Consider the following 20,300-nt stretch of genomic DNA (forward strand, 5'->3'; position numbering starts at 1 on the left):
GTAAAATAAGTAAGGATTTATAAATCCCATTTAAAATAAAAAAAAATATATAATAAAGTACAGCGCCTAAAAAAAAAAAAAAAGAAAAAAAAAAAAGAGTTGGATATGCAAAACCTTTCTGTTCTCAGATAAAAAAAACCTAATACTTTTGAAAAGCAGCATATGCTGTAATGTTGATATTTAGGTAAATGACTGATATGAGTTCGTGACTGTTTTTATGTGTTAAATCTCATTCTGCATTAAGCTCTAATTTTGATTAGCAAAAGTGTGTATGTCCAGTTTAATGATACAGTTATTTCTGAATGCTATGGTCATAGTCTCTGCTGAATAGGAGGATTTTTGTGTAACTTTTGATGAATGGATACACCTTCTAAAATTGATTAGACACTTGTTTTTAATTTTACTCTTTCAATTCTTCTGTATTACATGACATAAACCATAAGGTCAGTGAGATGAATTTTAAATCCTTGTAAAGCTTGCTACCTCATGTTTAAGAGTGCATGTTAAAACAGGAATGATACATGAGTAGAAAATATTTGAGGAAACATAAGACTAAGAAAAATTCTGCAGGATGTTAAATGGCATTTAATTATGCTCCTCACATTTGGCCTTACTGTTGCTACATTTTACTTGCACATGTATAGGTTTCTCCCTTCACCATTCAAGGTGCTAAAAATGACAATTGCTGCATTGCTTGAAAACACCTGTGAAACCACTACCACTAAACTCAGAAGGGAGTCTTAGTTTTTCATTAAGGACTTTTTTTTTTTTTCATTTGAAGTACCATATCAGACTTTCACGAAAGCCAGTTATATTGTCAGTATGCAACGAAAAGATTCATTTTACCAGAAAATAGTTTAGACATTGAGAAATTATTCCCCCCATAACTACAGGAAAGGATTTAAAAAAATAAATTATTTTAAATTTATTTTAGTCTACTCCTAAAGCATGTGTACATAAATTCAAATTTCAAATTTAAGCAAATATATAATATATACAATTAATTTTTCAGAGCAAATTCTTCATCAAAGACATTGTTATAATGCCTGATAACCCTTTCTTTTCCTACAGTGGAAAAACACCTATCTGACCCACATTCTTCATCACATTTGCTAGTGGTATACTAGATTCACATTTTTATTCTTCCTCTTCCTTATCCTACACGTTCAATTCCTTTAAAATTCCTGACCTTTTCTCAGCATTTTCATCATCTATCCTTTTCTCTCTAAACCAGTATCTCCTTCATATCCTGTCTCAATCACTGCAGGATCATCTGCATCAGCTTTCAGAACATCACCTTTTCTGTCTATACAAAATATTGCAGCAAACTCCTCTTCCTTGGCCAGACTGATCCCCTAACTTTCCTTTCTGAAACCTTACATGACTTCAACTTTCAAAATAAGACTCAACTGAAAAAATACCATCTAATATATTCACAAAATAGTCAAAATACAGATGAAATAGTGAAACAGTACTAGAAATTGTAACACTGAAAGTAATATCTTATTGAAAATATATGCTGATATAAAATAGATTTAGTTTTTAAAAGTTTTAAGCAAATCTTAAAAAGAATTAATTACACTAAGCCTCCTAGAAGGCTTAATTAAGTACAAACATCACAGAAGCTTCATTTACAAAGTTAGTATAGTATTACAAAGACCTTATCCTAATGGGCCCTGATAGGATGCACCCATGAGTGCTGAGGGAACTGTCTGATGTCATTGTGAAGCCAATCAATAATCTTTGAATGATCATGGTGATTAGGAGATGTGCTCAAGGATTGGAGTGTAGGGGAACAAAGACAGTGGGTTGATTGACATTGATAATATGCAGCTGTGGCCTTGCTTTGAGGATGTGCAGCTGTGATCCTACAGCAAAGTGGTTAAATAGCTCCCAGGCATATAGTATGAAAACCTGGATGAAGCAGAGATAAGGAGTAGTGTGGTCTGGCCTCTGGAGGATAGAGAAACAGTATAGATAGTAGAGTTTGACCAATGGTAAAGCTTTTTGCTGCTTACTATTTTTCTTGTGTTGTGTTATTTCCTGACTGCTGTAACTCAATCACAAGAATTGGTACCCCGTGTGAGGCAAGCTGATTTTGACACTTGAAGTTTATATGAGACTGCAGGTAATGAGTGGTGACAGTGATGCCCAATGTAGCTGAGACAGGCAGGGAGAGCCTGTGATCCAGATCACGTAACAGATGCTGGGAGAGGTGAGCTGTTGGGGACAAATTGTTACGGATTCACATGTGTTCTTGAGCAATAGCAAAAGCCTTTGAAGAGCCTTGTAACTTTGTAGATGAAAACACACAAGTACAAAAGGTCATTGGAGGAAAGCCCATGGTGGTCATAATCTTCTTTAAGGAAAAAGACCAATGTTTGGTGTGATCTACAGAATAAAGGTGTGAAAGTTGACTTTAGCACATAGAAAAAACAGAGTTATGCCTTTGAGTGGGCTGAGGAGTGCTGAAGGGAGTCACCTTAATTGAGCAAATTCTGTCTGGCCTGCATTATAATTGTGTGGTAATTAGAGAGCCAGGAGCCATGTCATATTTCAAAGAGTGAGAACCCTTTTTTTGCTGCTAGTGTGAAACAAGACTTTAAGTATCTAATCAGGCTGGAAAAACAGTAAGAAAATAGTAATACAGGCAAGACCTATAGCCAAGTGACCATAGATGGAATTGTAATAGCTGTTTATAAAGCTGACGTGCACTTATCCTGTTGATGTTGTGGTAAATGCATCTAATGAGGATTTAAAACACATCGGTGGCCTTGCTGAGGCACTGTTAAAAGTGGCCAGTCCAGAACTGCCACAAAAGTGTGGCGAGCTGGTGAGGAAGAATAGGAGTTTGCAGCCTGGGTGCGTGGTTATCACAGGTCCTGGGAAACTCCCATGCAAGAACATCATTAATGCTGTTGGTCCCAGGTGGAGGAAAGGTGAAGCAAAGAAGTGTGTGTTCTTGTTAAGAAAAAGAGTGAAGAAAAGTTTACAACTAGCTGAAACATACATTCATCGCTCCATAGCTCTACCTGCTATAGGTGAAGGGATTTTTGGCTTCCTATGGGAGCTGTGTATGTATTTGATTGTATCCTCCATTAAGGAGACCTTGGAAGAATCCATGGGGGACAGCAGCTTGAAGGAGGTTCATTTTGTGGATGTCACACAGGACCAAGTGCAGAAATAGGCAACTCTGACAATGATTCCATTGATACTGATAAACCTTTTGATCTAGGTCCTATAGATCCAGAAAAGGAACTAGACCTTTCCCTCTCCCCCCCTCGATGACTTGATTGTATTTTTGGGGAGGGTGAAAGGGGGTCTGGGGGATCAGTGGCAAGAATGCAAGTGGGAAGCACTTAAGTGAGGAGATTTGGGAGCTGCAATGGCATGACCAGTATTTTATTGGCCAAATCAACCTCCAGAGTGGCAGCCTGTGCAATACGAGGCTGTTAAAGAGTTAAGAAAAGCAGTGTGGGAAGGGGGGTCCCTCAAACGGGTCAGAGAGTCAGTGGGTAATGGAGAAATTGTCAACATTGGGATAGAACAAGTGTAAAAATATGACAGATTGTGCCCAGTGGTGGGATGTCTGGGATGATAGTTTGTCAGTCCTCTGGAACCCCAAGAACTTGATATTCTAGGGACTTTAGGGGTGGAATCCTGTGTGTTTAACTCCACACCTGACAATCCTTTGAGGAGAAATGAATCAAACTGGTGTGCATCTGTAGCGTGTAATTGTACACAACCCGCTCCAGATGTGGCCCTGCCTAGGCAATTACTGAAAAGTTTATTTCTAATTTGTGGAGATGGGGCTTGGCCAGGGCTACCCAGCAGGAAAGTGGGAGGACCATATACCATAGGCAAATTAAGTTTGGTAGCATCTTCACAGAACATTATATTAAACAATAATAATTTATTGCTAGCACATGGTCATGGCTGTCAAGATTTTGATGGTATGTGTTGCATGGATTTAAAAAACAAATTCAAAATCAATTCACAGATATATCAAGGAAATAATGGAAGCAACACAGGAATTACAGGAGAGTCGTGGGTTTCTAGATGATCAGTTAAGTCACTTGGGGTTAGGGTCTTGCCTCACAGGATTGAGTTGTGACTCATGGGACTGTTTGTAATCTGTGTCATCTTGCTCATGATACAGTGTTTGTTTTCTTGTTTGCAAAAGGCCCTGCGACATGATAAACACTGCCTTTTTGGTTGAAAAACAAAAAGCGGGATATGAGGGTTTAGACTGGGCTGCTGGTGGCTCAGGCTTTAACGATGGGATAGAGCTGTGTCTTCAAAGAGAGCGAGCCGCAACCTTGACTGAGTGAACTTGGAGACAAGAAGGAAGAGAGAGAGAAAATAGGATATGAAGCAAATTAGAGCAGGATGTGGGGTGATACGTCAGCTGCTGGCAGAGAACATGAAACCCACGCATCTTAGCCAATCAATGCCAATCAATAGTTGTTGCTGAGCATGCTAGCTGTAAGGATAACCAATCAGAGAAGCTGGGAAAAGGGTATATAAACCTGGAGAAACAAATAAAGGTGCACTGCTTTGCTGCGTTTAATTGCCAATGAAGATTGCAAGTGGGCATTATAAACCTTTCGCAATTGCAACCCCACCACATGTCAAATGTTTGTAATGCAGAAGTAACCTTTTGGAAAAAAAAAGGGGGGGGGGGATTGTAGAGGAATGAAGACAGTGGGTTGCTTGACATTGATAATATGCAGCTGTGGCCTTGCTTTGAAGGACGTGCAGCTGTGATCCTACAGCAAAGTGGTTAAATAGCTCTGAGGCATGTAGGACAAAAACCTGGATGAAGCAGAGATAAGGAGTAGTGTGGTCTGGCCTCTGGAGGATGGGGAAACAGCATGGACCAATGGTAAAGCTTTTTGCTGCTTACTATTTTACTTGTGTTGTGTTACTTCCTGACCGCTGTAACTCAATCGCAACATTGGAGGGAAGCAAGTATCTGCAGGAGCGGGCTGGAAACTAGGACCATGCATGGCAATCAGTTAGCTGAGGGGAATTTGCTCGAGCTTGTCTAGACAACAATTAACATGATGAGACTTGTTTACAGAGCACAGGGGAGTGGGAGACGGATGGCGCCAAGGAAAGGTAACACCTTGCTGTTAATTGCTGGTAGTTAACCACCAATCGGGGATTGCCTAGTATGCAATGCTTAGCTTCAAGAACCAATCTGTTTAAAACGCGCAGCTTCTGAAAGTGTATAAAAACTCGTGCTTCTGTACAATAAATTGACATTTGCCTGCATCAAGCTGCGTCCCGTCTCTTCATTTGCCGCAAATTGGTGACCCCGACGTGATGCGTTTAAGGATCTGACGTGAAGGGCTCTCGAATCGCCTATCTGAGCGACATGCAGCGAATCCCACAGAACTTTGAATGATCTGCTGAAAGGAAGCAGGAGCCGGCCTGAAATCCCTCCGGAGTTGAGAGGTGAGCTGTGGGAAATCCGTAACTGGGAATCAGGCTTCGTCCCCAGAAAGAGACGTATATGGACTTATGAAGGGTCAGATCAGAGTCCGTGCCTCAATCTCCTCAAATGGTGACCCCTATGGTGGTGTTCCGAAGCCTTGGAAGAATAAGGACGGAACTGGTCGATAAAAAAGACAGCTCGTGGAAGAGGGCTGCGTTCCGGAGGAGATGTCTTGGCTGAACGGTCGTCTTGCTGTCTGGACCAGGCGGACTACCTAAACCCCGAGGATAACGCCTGTATGCATCGAGACAGGTGAGCAGCCAAGAAACTTTAGAGACTTTGAAAGAATGAAAGTGTGTACATACAGCAGCCAATTGTATGATGCTGCCGCGGAGGGGAACTCCGTGTCGGGAACGCATTTAACATCTTGGTGGCAAATTCTGACTCCTCTTTGCCAAGTGTGGACTAATTCTACTAACGGTGCTAAACCAGAGGAAGCTGTAAATTCCACCGACAGCGCGACTCTTCTCAAGACACCGTCAGTGATGGCGATTCCATCCACATCTCCTCTGCCCCCAAAGCTTCTGTCACTGATTGCAGCGACCCTCACAACACAGGACCAAGCACGGGAACAGGACAACTCGGACAATGATTTTATTGACACTGATAAACCTTTTGATCCAGGTCCTATAGATCTGGAAAAGGAGCTAGACCTTTCCCCCACCCCCTCATCTCTCCGGATGCATTGATTGTATTTTGGGGGAGGGTGAAAGGGGGTCTGAGGGATTGGTGGCAGGAATGCAAGTGGGAAACACTTAAGTGATGGGTTTTGGGAGTCGCTAGGGCATGTTCAGTATTTTGTCAGACAAATCAACCTGCAGAGTGGCAGCCTGTGCAATACGAGGCTGTTAAAGGGTTAAGCAAAGCAGTGCGGGAAGGGAGGATTTATAATACATTTGCTATGTCCCTTCTTGAAGTGATGGCAGAGCCTTACACACTCACACTGCATGACTGGAAGTCATTGCTTTGTATGGTACTAACTGATACAGTATATGATGTGGTTATTTGATTTTTGTGAGCTATGTGTAGTGGCCTTGACTGAAAACCTTAATCGGGGAATTGCTGTTAACTATGAGCAGTTAGCTGGAGCAATTAACTGTGCCGATTCTGTGACTCAGGCAAGGTATCCCAGGGACAACTGTTTGCAAATGAATGAGATGGCTATTAAGGCAGTCAGGATGCGGGAGTCTTGCCACAGTCTTGCAGGGTCCTAGAGAGTCACTAACTTTAATACTAACTTGATTGATTGGCTTCAGAATATTTTGCAACAAGTCGAACATCAGGAAGCTCAAGGGTTGCTTTTAAAACAACTAGCTGTGATAATGCCAATGAAAATTGTAAACGGGCAACTTTCACAATCGCAACCCCAACATGTGTCAAAAGATTGTAACGCAGAACTCACAGCAGACTGTAATTCTCAGGCTGAGTTCTGGAATGCAGCGTAACAGATTTTTGCTTCTCTAATCTCTTCTGTAAGAATAGTACACGCTCTTAACTTGCTTAGTAAATTAGGCTGCTAGCTTGCTAAACAAAGTAATACTACAAATACTATATTTTTTTCTGGCTTATTAACAGATGTTGATTCTGTCCATCATATGTTGCTACAGAACCAAGTTGCTATTGATTTTTATTATTAGCACAGGGACACAAGTGTGAAGACTTTGATAGGATGTGTTACGTGAATCTGAGTGACCACTGTGAATTAATTTACAAAAGTATACAAAACTCAAAAGCCTTAAAACAAATATCTGCAACAGAGCCAGGGGCGGGATGCCTTTGGTCTCTTCTCACGGCTGGGAAACTTTGGGCCATGACTCAAAAGTATTACAGGATTTATTATAATTATCTTTAACCACCTTATTGATGTTTGCCTTATGTCTCCCATGCTTTTTTTTTCCTGTATTCAGTGTTTAGTTGATTGTAACATAAATCAGGTCATGGTCACCCAGCTACACACCCCCTTTGCCTCATCACAATTAACAAGCAAAAAAGAGGAGGATAGAGAATGTCTGAAGAGAGAGATAGGAGAGGAAACTGGAGAATATTTGACCTAACAAGAGGTGAGAGAACAGCTAGGTATTGTGAAGGAGAATAGGGAAGATAAACACGGTTATCTAGTGTTTAATAGGTGTCTGCATGCTTGTAGTGATATATAGCTATGTAACTACATGAACGATTTCTGCCCTGAGCCTGGTGGAGCATACAGCTGCGGTTTGTGTCCGGGCTCAGAGATGTAAATAGGGGCTTCTCTGTTATGGTAAAGTGTTTCTCTTTGCATAAAAAAGAGAGGGAATGAAGGGAATGACCCCAGAGGTATGTTCAGAGAAGGCATGCTATGTTTCGAACTTTTTGACTGAACCAGTTCTTGTTTGGTGTGCCCTTCCACCTATGTATAATGTTAATCCAAAAGAAGCTGATATTGTTTACACTTTGAATGTCGATAATTGTCTTTCTGTAGATGCTAATGTAGTAGGAGGCTATGATGGGAACGTATTGCAGTGGTTCTTCTCTTATCCGGAGTAACAGAATGGAAAGCATTAAAGAGTTAAATCACCTTGTTTGGTAGGCAGTTAAGAATGTGAGTCAAAATTGCCACTGCCTTTTTTGTTGGTTCAAGGACATGGCTGTGAGGATTTGGATGGTATGTGCTGCGTGGATTTTAGGCGCCCCATTGCAGCAACATGTTATCAAAATCTGAGAAAATTTCAGCCTTTTTTGGCATCCATTCACTCAATTGGCAATATTGTTTGTTTGCTGTTACCTTGGTTGCTGTCATGTTTGCAAGGGCCCTGCAGAACATGGTAAACCTGGTACTAGCTGTACAAAAACGGGAAATTGTAAAATTGTACAGAACAGAGACAGTGGGTTATTTTGACATTGATAATATGTCTCAGTTGGTTTTTTATTTGTTCTATTACTTATACCTTGGTTTTACTCGTTCGGTTTCAAAGGTTCTTTTTGTGCAACAGGAAGGGGGAGATGCAGGAGCGGGCTGGAAACTAGGACCATGCATGGCAATCAGTTAGCTGAGGGGAATGTGCTCGAGCTTGTCTGGACAACAATTAACATGATGAGGCATGTTTACAGAGCACAGGGGAGTGGGAGATGGATGGTGCCAAGGAAAGGCAACACCTTGCTGTTAATTGCTGGTAGTTAACCACCAATCAGGGATTGCCTAGTATGCAATGCTTAGCTTCAAGAACCAATCTGTTTAAAACACGCAGCTTCTGAAAGTGTATAAAAACTCGTGCTTCTGTACAATAAATTGACATTTGCTTGCATAAAGCTGCGTCCCGTCTCTTCATTCGCCGCAAGTATCACTTCTGTCTTCAGGAAAGAAGACCTGGGGAACTACAGGCTGGTCAGCTTCGCCTCAATCACTGGGAAGGTGATGGAGCAAGTAATCATGGAAACCATTTCCTGGCACATGAATGACAAAGAAATCATGAGTAGCCAGCATGAATTCACCAAGGGAAAGTCATGCTTGACAAAATAACTTTCTACAATGAAATAACTGGCCTGGTAGACCAGGGGAGAGCAGTGGATAATTCTGCCTAGACTTCATGAATACCTTTGACATTGTCTCCCATAAGGTCCTTGTAGAGAAGCTGTTGAAATATGGGCTGGATGAGCATTGAGGTGGATTGAAAACTGGCTGAATGGCTGGGCCCAGAGGGTGGTGATCAGTGACACAAAGTCTCGTTTCTGAGACAGCTGGGGCTATTTAGCCCAGAGGCTCAGGGGGAAATCTCACTGTGTGTACAAATACCCGAAGGAAAGGTGCAAAGCACATGGAGCCAGGCTCTTTTCAGTGGTGCCCAGTGAAAGTGCAAGAGGCAATGGGCACAAACAGAGGTTCCATCTGAACATCAGGAAAGACTTTTTTTTACTGTGAAGGTGACTGAGCACTGGAACAGGTTTCCCAGGGAAGTTGTGGATTATACCCCCTTGGAGATATTCAAAAGTTCTCTTGGCATGCCATCAGGCAACCAGCTCTAGATGACCCTGCTTGAGCAGGGAGGGGTAACTGCCAGTGGTCCCTTCAAATCTTAAACATTCTGTGATTCTGTTAATAAATCTTTAACTTAAAAGAGAGAGATCTATATAAAAGTCCTAATTCAGCAAAAGCCTTTTGGTGGCACAAAGTCTAGTTGGAGGCCAGTGACTAGCAATGTACCCCAGGGGCCATTACTAGGTCCTGTCCTGTTCAATACTTTCATTAATGACCTACATCAGGGGTCCTCAAACTACGGCCTGCGAGCCACATACGTCCCCCCAAGGTCCTCAATCCGGCCCCTGGTATTTACAGACCACCCCCCACCAGGGTTTGGGGGGGAAAACCAAGCAGCCGCAGATGACTTCCTCCCACTTCATCTGCACGCCGGCCCCTTGTTTAAAAAGTTTGAGGACCCCTGGCCTAGATGATGGGGCAGAGTATACCCCCAGCCAATTACTGATAACACCAAACTGGGAAGAGCGGCTGAAAAATCACAGGGTTGTGCTGCCATCCAGAGGGACCTCAAAAGGCTGTAGAAATGTGCTGACAGGAACCTCATGAATTTGAACATGAGACAGCAGTGTGCCCTTGCCACAAAGAGGGCTAACGGTATCCTGGGATGCATTAGGCAAATTATTACCAGTAGGTCCAGGTAGGTGATCCTTCCCCTTTATTCAGCACCAGTTGAGTACTGTGTACCTGGAGTCCTATGTCCACTTTTGGGCTCCCAGCTGAAAGAGCTGGGAATGTTTAGCTTGGAGAAGAGAAAGCTTGGGGTGGGGGAGATCTTCTCAATGTATATAAATACCTGAAGGGAAGGTGCCTAGAAGATGGAGTCAGGCTCTTTTCATTCCTGCCTAGTGACAGGACAAGAGGTAATGGGCACAAAAAGAAATACAGGAGGTTCCATCTGGCCATAAGGAAACACTTTTAGTATGAGGGTGTCCTGGTTTCAGCTTGGATGGCGTTAACTTTCTTCTTGGTAGCTAGTACAGTGCTGTGTTTTGGCTATGATGTGAGAACAATGTTGATAACACACTGATGTTTTTAGTTGTTGCTGGGTAATGTTTATACTAAGACAAGGATTTTTCAGTTTCTTGGGCCTTGCCAGCCAGAGGGCTGGAGAGGCACAAGAGAGTGGGAAGGGACACAGCCAGGTCAGCTGACCTGAACCAGCCAAAGAGTTATTCCATACCATGGGACATCATGCTTGGTATGTAAACTTGGGGAGGGGGGATCGTTGCTTGGGGACTGGCTGGGCATCAGTCAGTGGGTGGTGAGCAGTTGTACTGTGCATCGCTTGTTTTCCTTTCTCCCTTTTCCTTTGGATTTTATTCTTTTCTCCCACCTTTCCATTATAACTTATTATTATTGTTGTTCTTACCTTCTTATTCTGTATAAATTATTAAATTGTTCTTATCTCAACCCTCATTTTATATTCAGATTCTGACTCTCCTCCCCACCATTCTGGGCGGGGGGGGGGGAGTGAGCAAGCAGCTCACTTGGTTGCCAGCTGGGGTTAAACCACGACAGAGAGTAACTGAGCACTGGAGCAGCTTACCCAGAGAGACTGTGGAGTCTCTTCCTTGGAGATATTCAAAAGCCACATGGACATGTTCCTAGGCAACTGGCTCTAGGTGGCCCTGATTGAGCAGGGGGTTGACAAGATGACCCCCAGAAGTTCCAGTTCCTTTCAACCTCACAACGTTTAAACCAATGTTTAAATTCATGTTAAGTGCTCAATACTTAAACGCTTTTCTGAAATGTTGGTGGTTTTTGGTTTGTTTCATTGTTTTTGTTGGGGGATGTTTAAAACAAGAAAAAAGCAAATGTATTCTGAGGTACATTATAAGTAGAAGTGATATTAATGAAATTGAGACATTATGAATTGAGTCTGTACACCAGGGAAAATTATTAGTGAAATGTATGAAGCAGTTAACAGCATTGCAAAGAACATGCAGAAAAATTCATCACTTTTAAATTTAAAAACTAAATTTAACAAAATGTTAGAAGTTTTAGTTTGGACAACAGTGATCCACTAGCACAGAACAGACTTACATAATTTAACAAGTTATTCTCAGTTTTAATATTGTTGTTTTTGAAGCTGTGAAGTGAGCTTATGTTGAAAAAGAACATCAGATTTCACCCAAAGAACCTAAAACACTGACAGATGACTGGAGGGGAAGTGGAGAGGGAGGTGCTGATCTGCTATCCCTGGTATTCTGTGACAGGATTAGTGGGAAGAGTTCAAAGCTGTGTCAGGGGAGGTTCAGACTAGATATTAGGAAACAGTTCTTTACTGAGAGGGTGGTCAAACACTGGAAGAGACTTCCTAGAGAGGTGGTTGATGCCCCAAGCCTGTCAGTGCTTAAGAGGTATCTGGACAATGCTCTTAATATGCTTTTGGTCAGCCCTGAAGTGATCAGGCAGTTGGACTAGATGGTCATTGTAGGTCCTTTCCAACTAGAACAAATAATTAAAAAAAAAAAAAAAAACAACCAACAAACCGCAAAACAACTAAATTACATGTACTAAAGGAGTCTTGGACAAAAGTCATGGGTCTTCACATGCAGTTCCTGTTTTCCAACTTCACTTCCCCCCTCAATCTCTGCATGCACCACTCCCTCTAACGATGGTGGGGCTGCATAGGTGATTAATCATGTCACAGAAGTGTGTGCTGAGCTGGCTGCTACAGAAGCCCCTTTAATTCTCCAGCAAATCCAAATTATGCATTACATATGGTTTTATTTCAAATACCTTTCTGCAGTTGTGCAAAAACCTGCAGGGAATCCAGCTTAGAAGTACAAAATTACATTGCTTTTTTTATTTTACATATATATTGTATTTATTTAAAAAAATCCATATTCCTTATCAACCTTTCAAAGGAATAAATGTGAATACTCAGTAACTTAAATGTAATTTTTTATGCAATACTGTACACATTTCATAGTAATCCTCTTTTAGACTCATGCATATGTATTTCTGGTGGTTGCCAGATATTCTAGTTCAAGAAATAAACCCTGAAAACTGCATGTCTGCTTACTTAGCTATTTTAGTTCCAGCAAAATAAAATTTAATAAAACAGTGAAAAAGAGTTGGTTTTATACCCTTGTACAAAATCAGTTCTTCACTACACCTGTTGAAATGCATCATTCTGTCTTGCCAGGGTTTTTTGTTTTCCCAAAATTAATAGACACCTACCTGTTGCTGAACTGGTACCTGCTGTACTACCTGTGTGGGCACTGCTGCCTGGCCAGCCACAGATGCCTGTAAAGTCACAGTCGAACCTGTGTCTGACCCAGTCTCTGATGTCTGCATCGTGGTCTCTGAATGAAATTAAAATGTAAAATTAAAAGTTCAGCACAAACTTCTTTTCTTTTTGTCACTTATTCAGATTTTTAAAATAATATTCACCCAAAATCCATTCTGGGGATTAGCTAAAGATTGTTTCACGTACTATTACATGAGTACATGGAGATACTTCATTTATTTTTTCTTTTTTTAAAATGCTGCTTTGGCCTAACATATTAGAAAATTCTATTATATATTATTGCTTTGTCTAATCTAAGGTCTGCTTAGAGCTTGCAGCACATCAAGAAGAGAATAAGCTTTGGACTTCATGAATTTTTTTTCTAACAGTTTACAGTCTGCTTTGTAATAGCAAATATATTTATCGAGTCAGAAGCAAGGTACACATGAACCTACTTATTACTTTGAGGTAAAGAACTTTTAGAAAAAAATCCGTTCACAGGCCTGATTCTTCTCTAACTACACTTGTATATGTTAGCTGCAACTATTGTCAAATTTTGAGAGGAGACTCAAAACATTATACCATATTAAGACAACACACTTTGAGCTACCTATATGAACAAAAACAATTCTAGAAACTGCACATATAAATGTTAACTTCTTAATTAAGCATGCCTTCACAAAAAGACTTGCAATAATCAATGCGATTAAACTGAACACTGGAAACATTGCTTACCAACTCATCGCAATTCTAAAAAACTAAAAGAGTAATTTCTATAGTAATCACAATACAAGTAAATTATAGTACTTCCAATATTGTCAGCTTTCAGAAAGAACATATGCTGAATAAAGTGTCTTGTAAGAACACAATGGGTAAAATATGCAATACCAGAAAGAAATTTCTTTATTTTCTTCCCTGAAACAGTTCAAATCCTTATACACAGAAATAGTCAAAGTTTTCTCTTACCTTACTTGCACTCAAAATATCTTATTTAATAATGTAAATGAACATAAACTTTTTTTATTTATGTGACTTCAGGAACAACTCATAAAAAACCCAAAATAAGTCAAAGTCCTCCCACCAGCTTGTAAATGACTACCCATTCTTCAAAGCTGTCCTCTGGTTTACTGAGCTGCACTATAAATTCTTCATATTCAAATGCCGAGTTAAAGCTCTAGCAGGTGATAGAATGAGGGGCTACAACCTGAAAAGAAGACCCTGAAAAGCATTTTAAAGGTCATAGTGAAAAAGTGACTCAAGTAAGCTTGCTTTAGCAGAAAGTGTTAATGTAATCACTGGAGTTATAAATGGGGATTTTACCCCTATTAAAATAGTGAGGCACACACTAAAAAAGTACATGAGGTTGTGACGCTGACATATTTAAGAGAAATATTCAAAATCTGGATAGAGCACAGAAATAGTCCAACAGCAAAGGAAAATGCCTGTGTTGGTAACCCCAGCCAGCAACCAAGCACCACACAGCCACATGCTCACTCCCCTCCACCCGGAGGGGTGGGGAGGAGAATCAGAAAGGAATGTAAAACTCGAGGGTTGAGATAAGAGCAATTTAATAATTTAAACAGTATTAAAAGGTAAGAACAACAACAATATCAATAATAATAACAATAGTAACAACAACAGTTATAATAGAAAGGTGGGGAAAAGGATAAAATCCAAAGGAAAAGGGAGAAAGGAAAACAAGTGATGCACAGTACAACTGCTCACCACCCGCTGACTGATGCCCAGCCAGTCCCTGAGCAACGATCACCCCAGCTAACTCCCCAAGTTTATATACCAAGCATGATGTCCCATGGTATGGAATAACTCTTTGGCTGGTTCAGGTCAGCTGTCCTGGCTGTGTCCCTTCCCACTCTCTTGTGCCTCTCCAGCCCTCTGGCTGGCAAGGCCCAAGAAACTGAAAAATCCTTGTCTTAGTATAAACATTACCCAGCAACAACTGAAAACATCAGTGCGGTTTATCAACATTGTTCTCACATCATAGCCAAAACACAGCACTGTACTAGCTACTAAGAAGAAAGTTAACTCCATCCCAGCTGAAACCAGGACAATGCCTTACAAAGAAAACCTATTTAGATTATCAGAAAGAAGACTGAGGATGACTTATACTTACTAGGAATTTGAGAATTCCTCAGTTTTGCACAGAATCACAGAACGGTTTAGGTTGGAAGGGACCTCTTGAGACCATCTAGTCCAACCCCCCTGCCCAAAACAGGGTCACCTAGAGCAAGTTGCCATGTCCAGTTGTGTTCTTAATACCTCTAAGGATAGAGACCACAACATCTTTGGATAACCTGGTAAGGTCCTTGACTAACTTCACAGTAAAAAAACGTCTTCGAGTGTTCAGATCGAATTTCCTGCTTTTTTCCATTTGTGCTCATTGCCTCTTGTCCTGTCAATGAGCACCACTGAGAAGAGTCTTGCTCCCTCATCTTCACTCCCTCCCATCAGGTATTTATACACAATGATACGATCCTCCCTGAGCCTTTTCTTCTCCAGGCTAAGTAGTTCCAGCTCTTTCAGCCTCTCCTCATATGGCAGATACTCCAGTCTTTGTGGCCCTTTGCTGGACTTGCTCCAGTAAGTCCATACCTTTCTTGTACTGGGGAGCCCAGAACTGAACACAGTACTCCAGATATGGCCTCACTAGCACTGAGTAGAGAGAAAGGATCTACCTCAACCTCTTAACAATACTCTTCCAAATGCAGCCAGGGATACTCTTGGCCTTTTTTGCCATAAGGGTGCATTACTGGGACATGTTCAGCTTCTTGTCCACCAGGATACCCATTTCCTTCTATGCAAAACTACTTTCTAGCTAGTCAGCCTGCAGCCTGTACTGGTGCCTTGGGTAAATCCTCCCTAGATGCAGGACTTGGCATTCCCTGTTGTTAAACTTCATGCGATTCTCTGCCCATTTCTCCAGCCTGTTGAGGTCCCTCTGAATGGTAAAACAGCTATCTGGTCTATCAACCACTCCTCTCAATTCTGTATCATCTGCAAACTTGCTGAGGGTGCACTCTGTCCTATTTTCCAGGTCACTAATGAAGATATCACAAAGTATTGGTCCCAGTATAGACTCCTGGGGGACACCACTAGTGGCTTGCTTCCAATTGAAATTTGCGTCACTGATCACAACAATCTTGGCTTGGTCATTCAGCCAGTTTCAGTCCACCTCACTGACTATTAAATAAACAACATCTACTGATCTCCCTTCATCCACAAAGCTAGTTGACTCATCGTAGAAGGCTTATCATGTTGGTCAGGCATGATTTCCCATTCATAGATCCATACTGACTCCTACCAAGCACCTTCATGTCCTTCAGTGTCCAGGATTATTTTCTCCATCATCTTCCTGGGAATACAGGTGAAGTTGACCAGCCAGTAGTTCCCTAGATCTTCCTTCTTGCCTTTCTCAGAGTGATATTTGCTCTCTTCCACTTGTCAGGAACCTCCCCTGATCACCATGACCATTGAAAGATAATCAAGAATGGACTTGCAATGACATCAGCCAGCTCCCTAAGCACTCATGGGTACAACACATGAGGCCCCATGGACTCATGTATGTTCAGTTTGTGTAAGTGCTCTTATACGTGGTTCTCCTCCACACAGGGTAAATATTCCTTGCTCAGGACTTTCCCTCTGGTCTCAGGAACTGGGAATCCTCAAGGCTGGTCTTACCAGTAAAGACTGAGGTGAAGAAGTTGAGTACCTCAACCTTATCCATGTCATTTGTCACCAGTTCTCCCACCCCATTCAGCCAGCCATAGGTGATATTTTCCCTAGTCTTCCTTTTGCTGTTTCTGTACTTGTAGAATCCTTTTTGTTTGGCCAATGCATCAATCAGCATTACATTTTTTACTGGGCCTGTCTGGGACAGAGTTAATTTTCCTCATAACTGCCCATATGGTGCCATGCTTTGCATTTGTGGCTAAAAAGTGTTGATAATAGGCCAATGTTTTGGCTGTTGCTGAGCAGTGCTTGCACAGCATTAAGGATTTCTCTCCAACTCCCCCCCCCCCCCCCCCCATCCAGTAGGCTAGGGGTGGGCAAGAGATTGGGATGGGACATAGCCAGGACAGCTGACCCCAACTGACCAAAGGTATATTCCATACCATATGACATTATGCTCAACAAAAAAAAGCTCATGGAAAGGAGGAGGAAGGGGAGGGGGAACACTCACGGTTATGGCATTTGTCTTAGCAAGAAACCATTAAGCATGCTGAGGCTCTGCTTTCCAGGAAGTGGCTGGCCATCTCATGGCTGGCCATTGGGGAGTAGCAACTTAATTCCTCTGTCTGCTTCATTTGCACACACAGCTTTTGTTTTTCTTAAGCAGTCATTGTTTTAACCCACAAGTCTTTTCACCTTCCCTCTGCTTTCCCCCCATCCCATGGAAGAAGGTAGTGAGCAAGGAGTGTGGGTGCTTGGCTGCTGCTCAGGGTCAAGCCATAACATATTTAATCAAGTATAATTGAGAGGTAGACACTGACCACACCAACCCTAGAAAAACACCTATTTGTTATTTCTGGAAGAAAGCAACACTTCTGCTTTTTGTTGGCTTTGGGGGCTATGCTAAGAGCTTATACTGCCAAAAGAATCTTAAAAAAAAAAGAAAAAGAAAGTCCCAACTGACTGGAGAGAAAAGGAGATGGAGCATAAACAAAATAGAGAGTGAGAAAGAGAGAGTACTGAAGAGTGAGAGAGTTGATAGCATGATGAGGAAGTTAGTTGTGAGACATGAGAGCTGATTACAAAATTCAAGACAGTTGAGATCAAGAAATGAGAGCAAAGGCCAAGAAAGCCAAGAGATGTAGACCCAAGAGGGCTGAGAGAGAGCACCAAGAGGAGATAGACAAGAGATGGAGGGAAGACAGGAGACAAGACAAGGAGTGTAGAGAGAGAAGAGATGGAAGACAGATGAGAGATGAGACATGAGACAGACAAGATGAGACAAGTGATAAGTGAAGAGATGAGAGGTGAGAGAAATGAGAGGGGAGAGAGGCAAGAGATAAGAGGGGCATGAGACGAGACACAGGTGAGAGAAGAGACAGGTTAGAGGTGAGGAACAAGGCAGATAAGATGAGACAGGATGAGTGGAGAGAGAAACGAGAGACCAGGGGGAGAGAAATAAGGCAGAGCCAAGAAAGAAGACAGACAAGCAGGAGAGACTAGAGAGGCCAGAGAAAAATGAGGGGTGAGAGAGAGCATCACAAGGGGCAGGCAATAGGGAGGAGAAATGAGAGGCAAGAGAAAAGACAAAAAAACAGGAGAGATGAGAGATGGGGGAGATAACAGACAGATGAGGTAGATTATAGAGATGAGAGACAGAGGCAGCAGACAAGATACGGACTAGAGGGAACCAAGGCAAGATGAGAAAGACCAAATGTAGATAAAGAGATAGGATAAAAGGTATGTTGGGTGTAGAGAGGAGGGGGGTGAGAAAGTGACAAGAGATTAGAGATACAAGATGTTATAAAGATTAGCTGAGAGACAGGAGATATGCAGGAGGAGAGGAGACAGAGACACAGGACTATGAGAGACAGAAAGAGAGCATGACATTAGACAAGGTAGGCCAGATAACTCTCATCTCTCTCATTACTTATCCTTCTGTTTACTCCTGTGTTACAAGGAACAGGAGAGAGACAAGAGAGTTGAGACAAGGAATGAGACATGAGGGGAGACAACAGAGGGAGACAAGAGGGAGGGGAAAGAGAGAGGAGGAATGTTGTAGTCTGAGTCCAACTCAGTCAGCCTCACACAGGGCACCAATTGTTGCAGCACAAAAAAAAACAGTAGACTGCAACAAGGCTTTACCATTGGTCAGATTCTACTACCTGCACTGCATCTCCTTCCTCCAGAAACCAGACAGCACTACTACCCCTCCATCCACCCCCTTTCCCACAATCCTCAGGGCTATTTAACCACTTAGTGGGAACGAGCTACATCTGCACATCATCCATGTCAATCAACCCACTGCCTTTGAGGCAAGGCCACAGCTGCATGTTATCAATGCTAATCAACCCACTGCCTTCATTCCTCTGACAGGGGTAGGTGAGAGGGGTGGTGAGACAAGTGGCAATAGACAAGTAAAGAGAGATGAGACATGAGATGACAAGATGAGAGGTGAGACAAGATGAAAAAAGACAAGATGATGAGAGCAGAGAGGAGAGACAAGAATGGAGACAGGATGAGAGAGACAAGAGAGGCCAGGTGGGGTGAGAGTAGAGGGGAAGAGGCTGAGAGGAGAGTGAGATGAGAGAGACAAGAGTTGCAAGGGACAGGAAAGATGAGAGAAGAGGGACAAGACAAGGGATAAGGCAAGAGTCGAGAGGAGGGACAAGAAGAGAATAGAGAAAAGACAAGATTAGACAAGAGATGAGACAAAGCAAGACAAGGAGAGAAAAATAAGATGAGAGGAGAGACAAGACACTAGAGAGGAGATGAGATGGGAGATGAGGCGAGAAGACAAGACAAGACGAGAGAGGAGAGATGAGAGATGGGAGATGATAGGAGAGGGGAGACTAGGCAACAGGTGACAGCAATGGATGAGAGATGAGATGAGAGAGACAACACAAGAGATGAGAGGAATGGTAAGAGGTGAGACAAGGGACAAAGTGAAGTATGAGACAAGAAAATAGAAGGAGGTGAGAGAATAGAAGGAGACGAGAGGGTGATGAGGGAGGGGCAAGAGAGGGATAAGAAAGACAAGACAGATGAGACAAGGGGAGAGATGTGTCATGAGAGACAAGAGGAAAACAGATAACATGAGAGACAAGGCAACAGAGACAAGAGATGAGGCAACAGATAGGAGATAAAAGATGATTTGAGATTAAAGAAGAGATGAGAGAAGACAACATGAGAGGAAAGATGAGAGAGGAGATGAGACAAGAGGAGAGACGAGATGAGACAAGAATGGAGAGACAGGATGAAAGAGACGAGAGAGGCCAGATGGGGGGGAGGAGGAGGGTAAGAGAGGGATAAGGGATGAGAGACACACAAGAGAGCTGAGACAAGGGATGAGATGAGAGACAAGAGGGACAAGAGATGAGAAGGAAGTCAAGATGGGACAAGAGATGATATGAAGTGAGACAAGAGGAGAGAAAAAAGAAGAGGAGACAAGGTAAGAGGAGAGACACAATGAAAGACAAAAAAAGACGGAAGACGAGAAACGAGAGACAAGAAATGAGAAGAGATGACAGGAGATGAGTTAGAAGAGAAAAGAGAGACAAGGGAGGCAAGAGAGACAATAGATGTAAGGAGAGGTGAGAGACAAGAGATGAGCCAAGGGAAGAGATGAGAGGGGCAAGTGATGAGAGATGAGACAAGAGATGGGGGAAAAAAGAGAGAACAGATGAGAGAAGATATGAGAGACGAAGGAGGTGATAATGAGACAAGGGGAGAGATGAGACAGAAGATGGGGGAGAGATGGAAGATAAAAGAGAGGGGAAGAGCAGGGGGACAAGAGAGGGAGAAGGAGAAAAGTTGATATGAGAGATGCAAGATGAAAGCTTAAAGAGGGGGGAAGAGACAAGGCA

The 20,300-nt window shown here is 42.3% G+C and overlaps 1 protein-coding gene across 3 annotated transcripts in view; it reads right to left on the reverse strand.

Moving 5' to 3' along the window:
• LOC119140829 (transcription factor RFX3-like) overlaps nucleotides 1-20,300 on the reverse strand; it is a 173,406-nt gene that overhangs the window by 97,329 nt on the left and 55,777 nt on the right. For all 3 annotated transcript variants that reach the window (XR_005101740.1, XM_037372463.1, XM_037372464.1), the window contains exon 2: nucleotides 12,699-12,823. Coding sequence is in view for 2 of the 3 variants with exons in the window: in XM_037372463.1 (XP_037228360.1) it covers nucleotides 12,699-12,815 (117 nt within the window). In the remaining variant the exon portion in view is untranslated. The remainder of the gene's footprint in view (nucleotides 1-12,698; nucleotides 12,824-20,300) is intronic.

This window comes from Falco rusticolus, chromosome W (genome assembly GCF_015220075.1).
Source record: "Falco rusticolus isolate bFalRus1 chromosome W, bFalRus1.pri, whole genome shotgun sequence".
Lineage (NCBI taxonomy): Eukaryota > Metazoa > Chordata > Aves > Falconiformes > Falconidae > Falco > Falco rusticolus.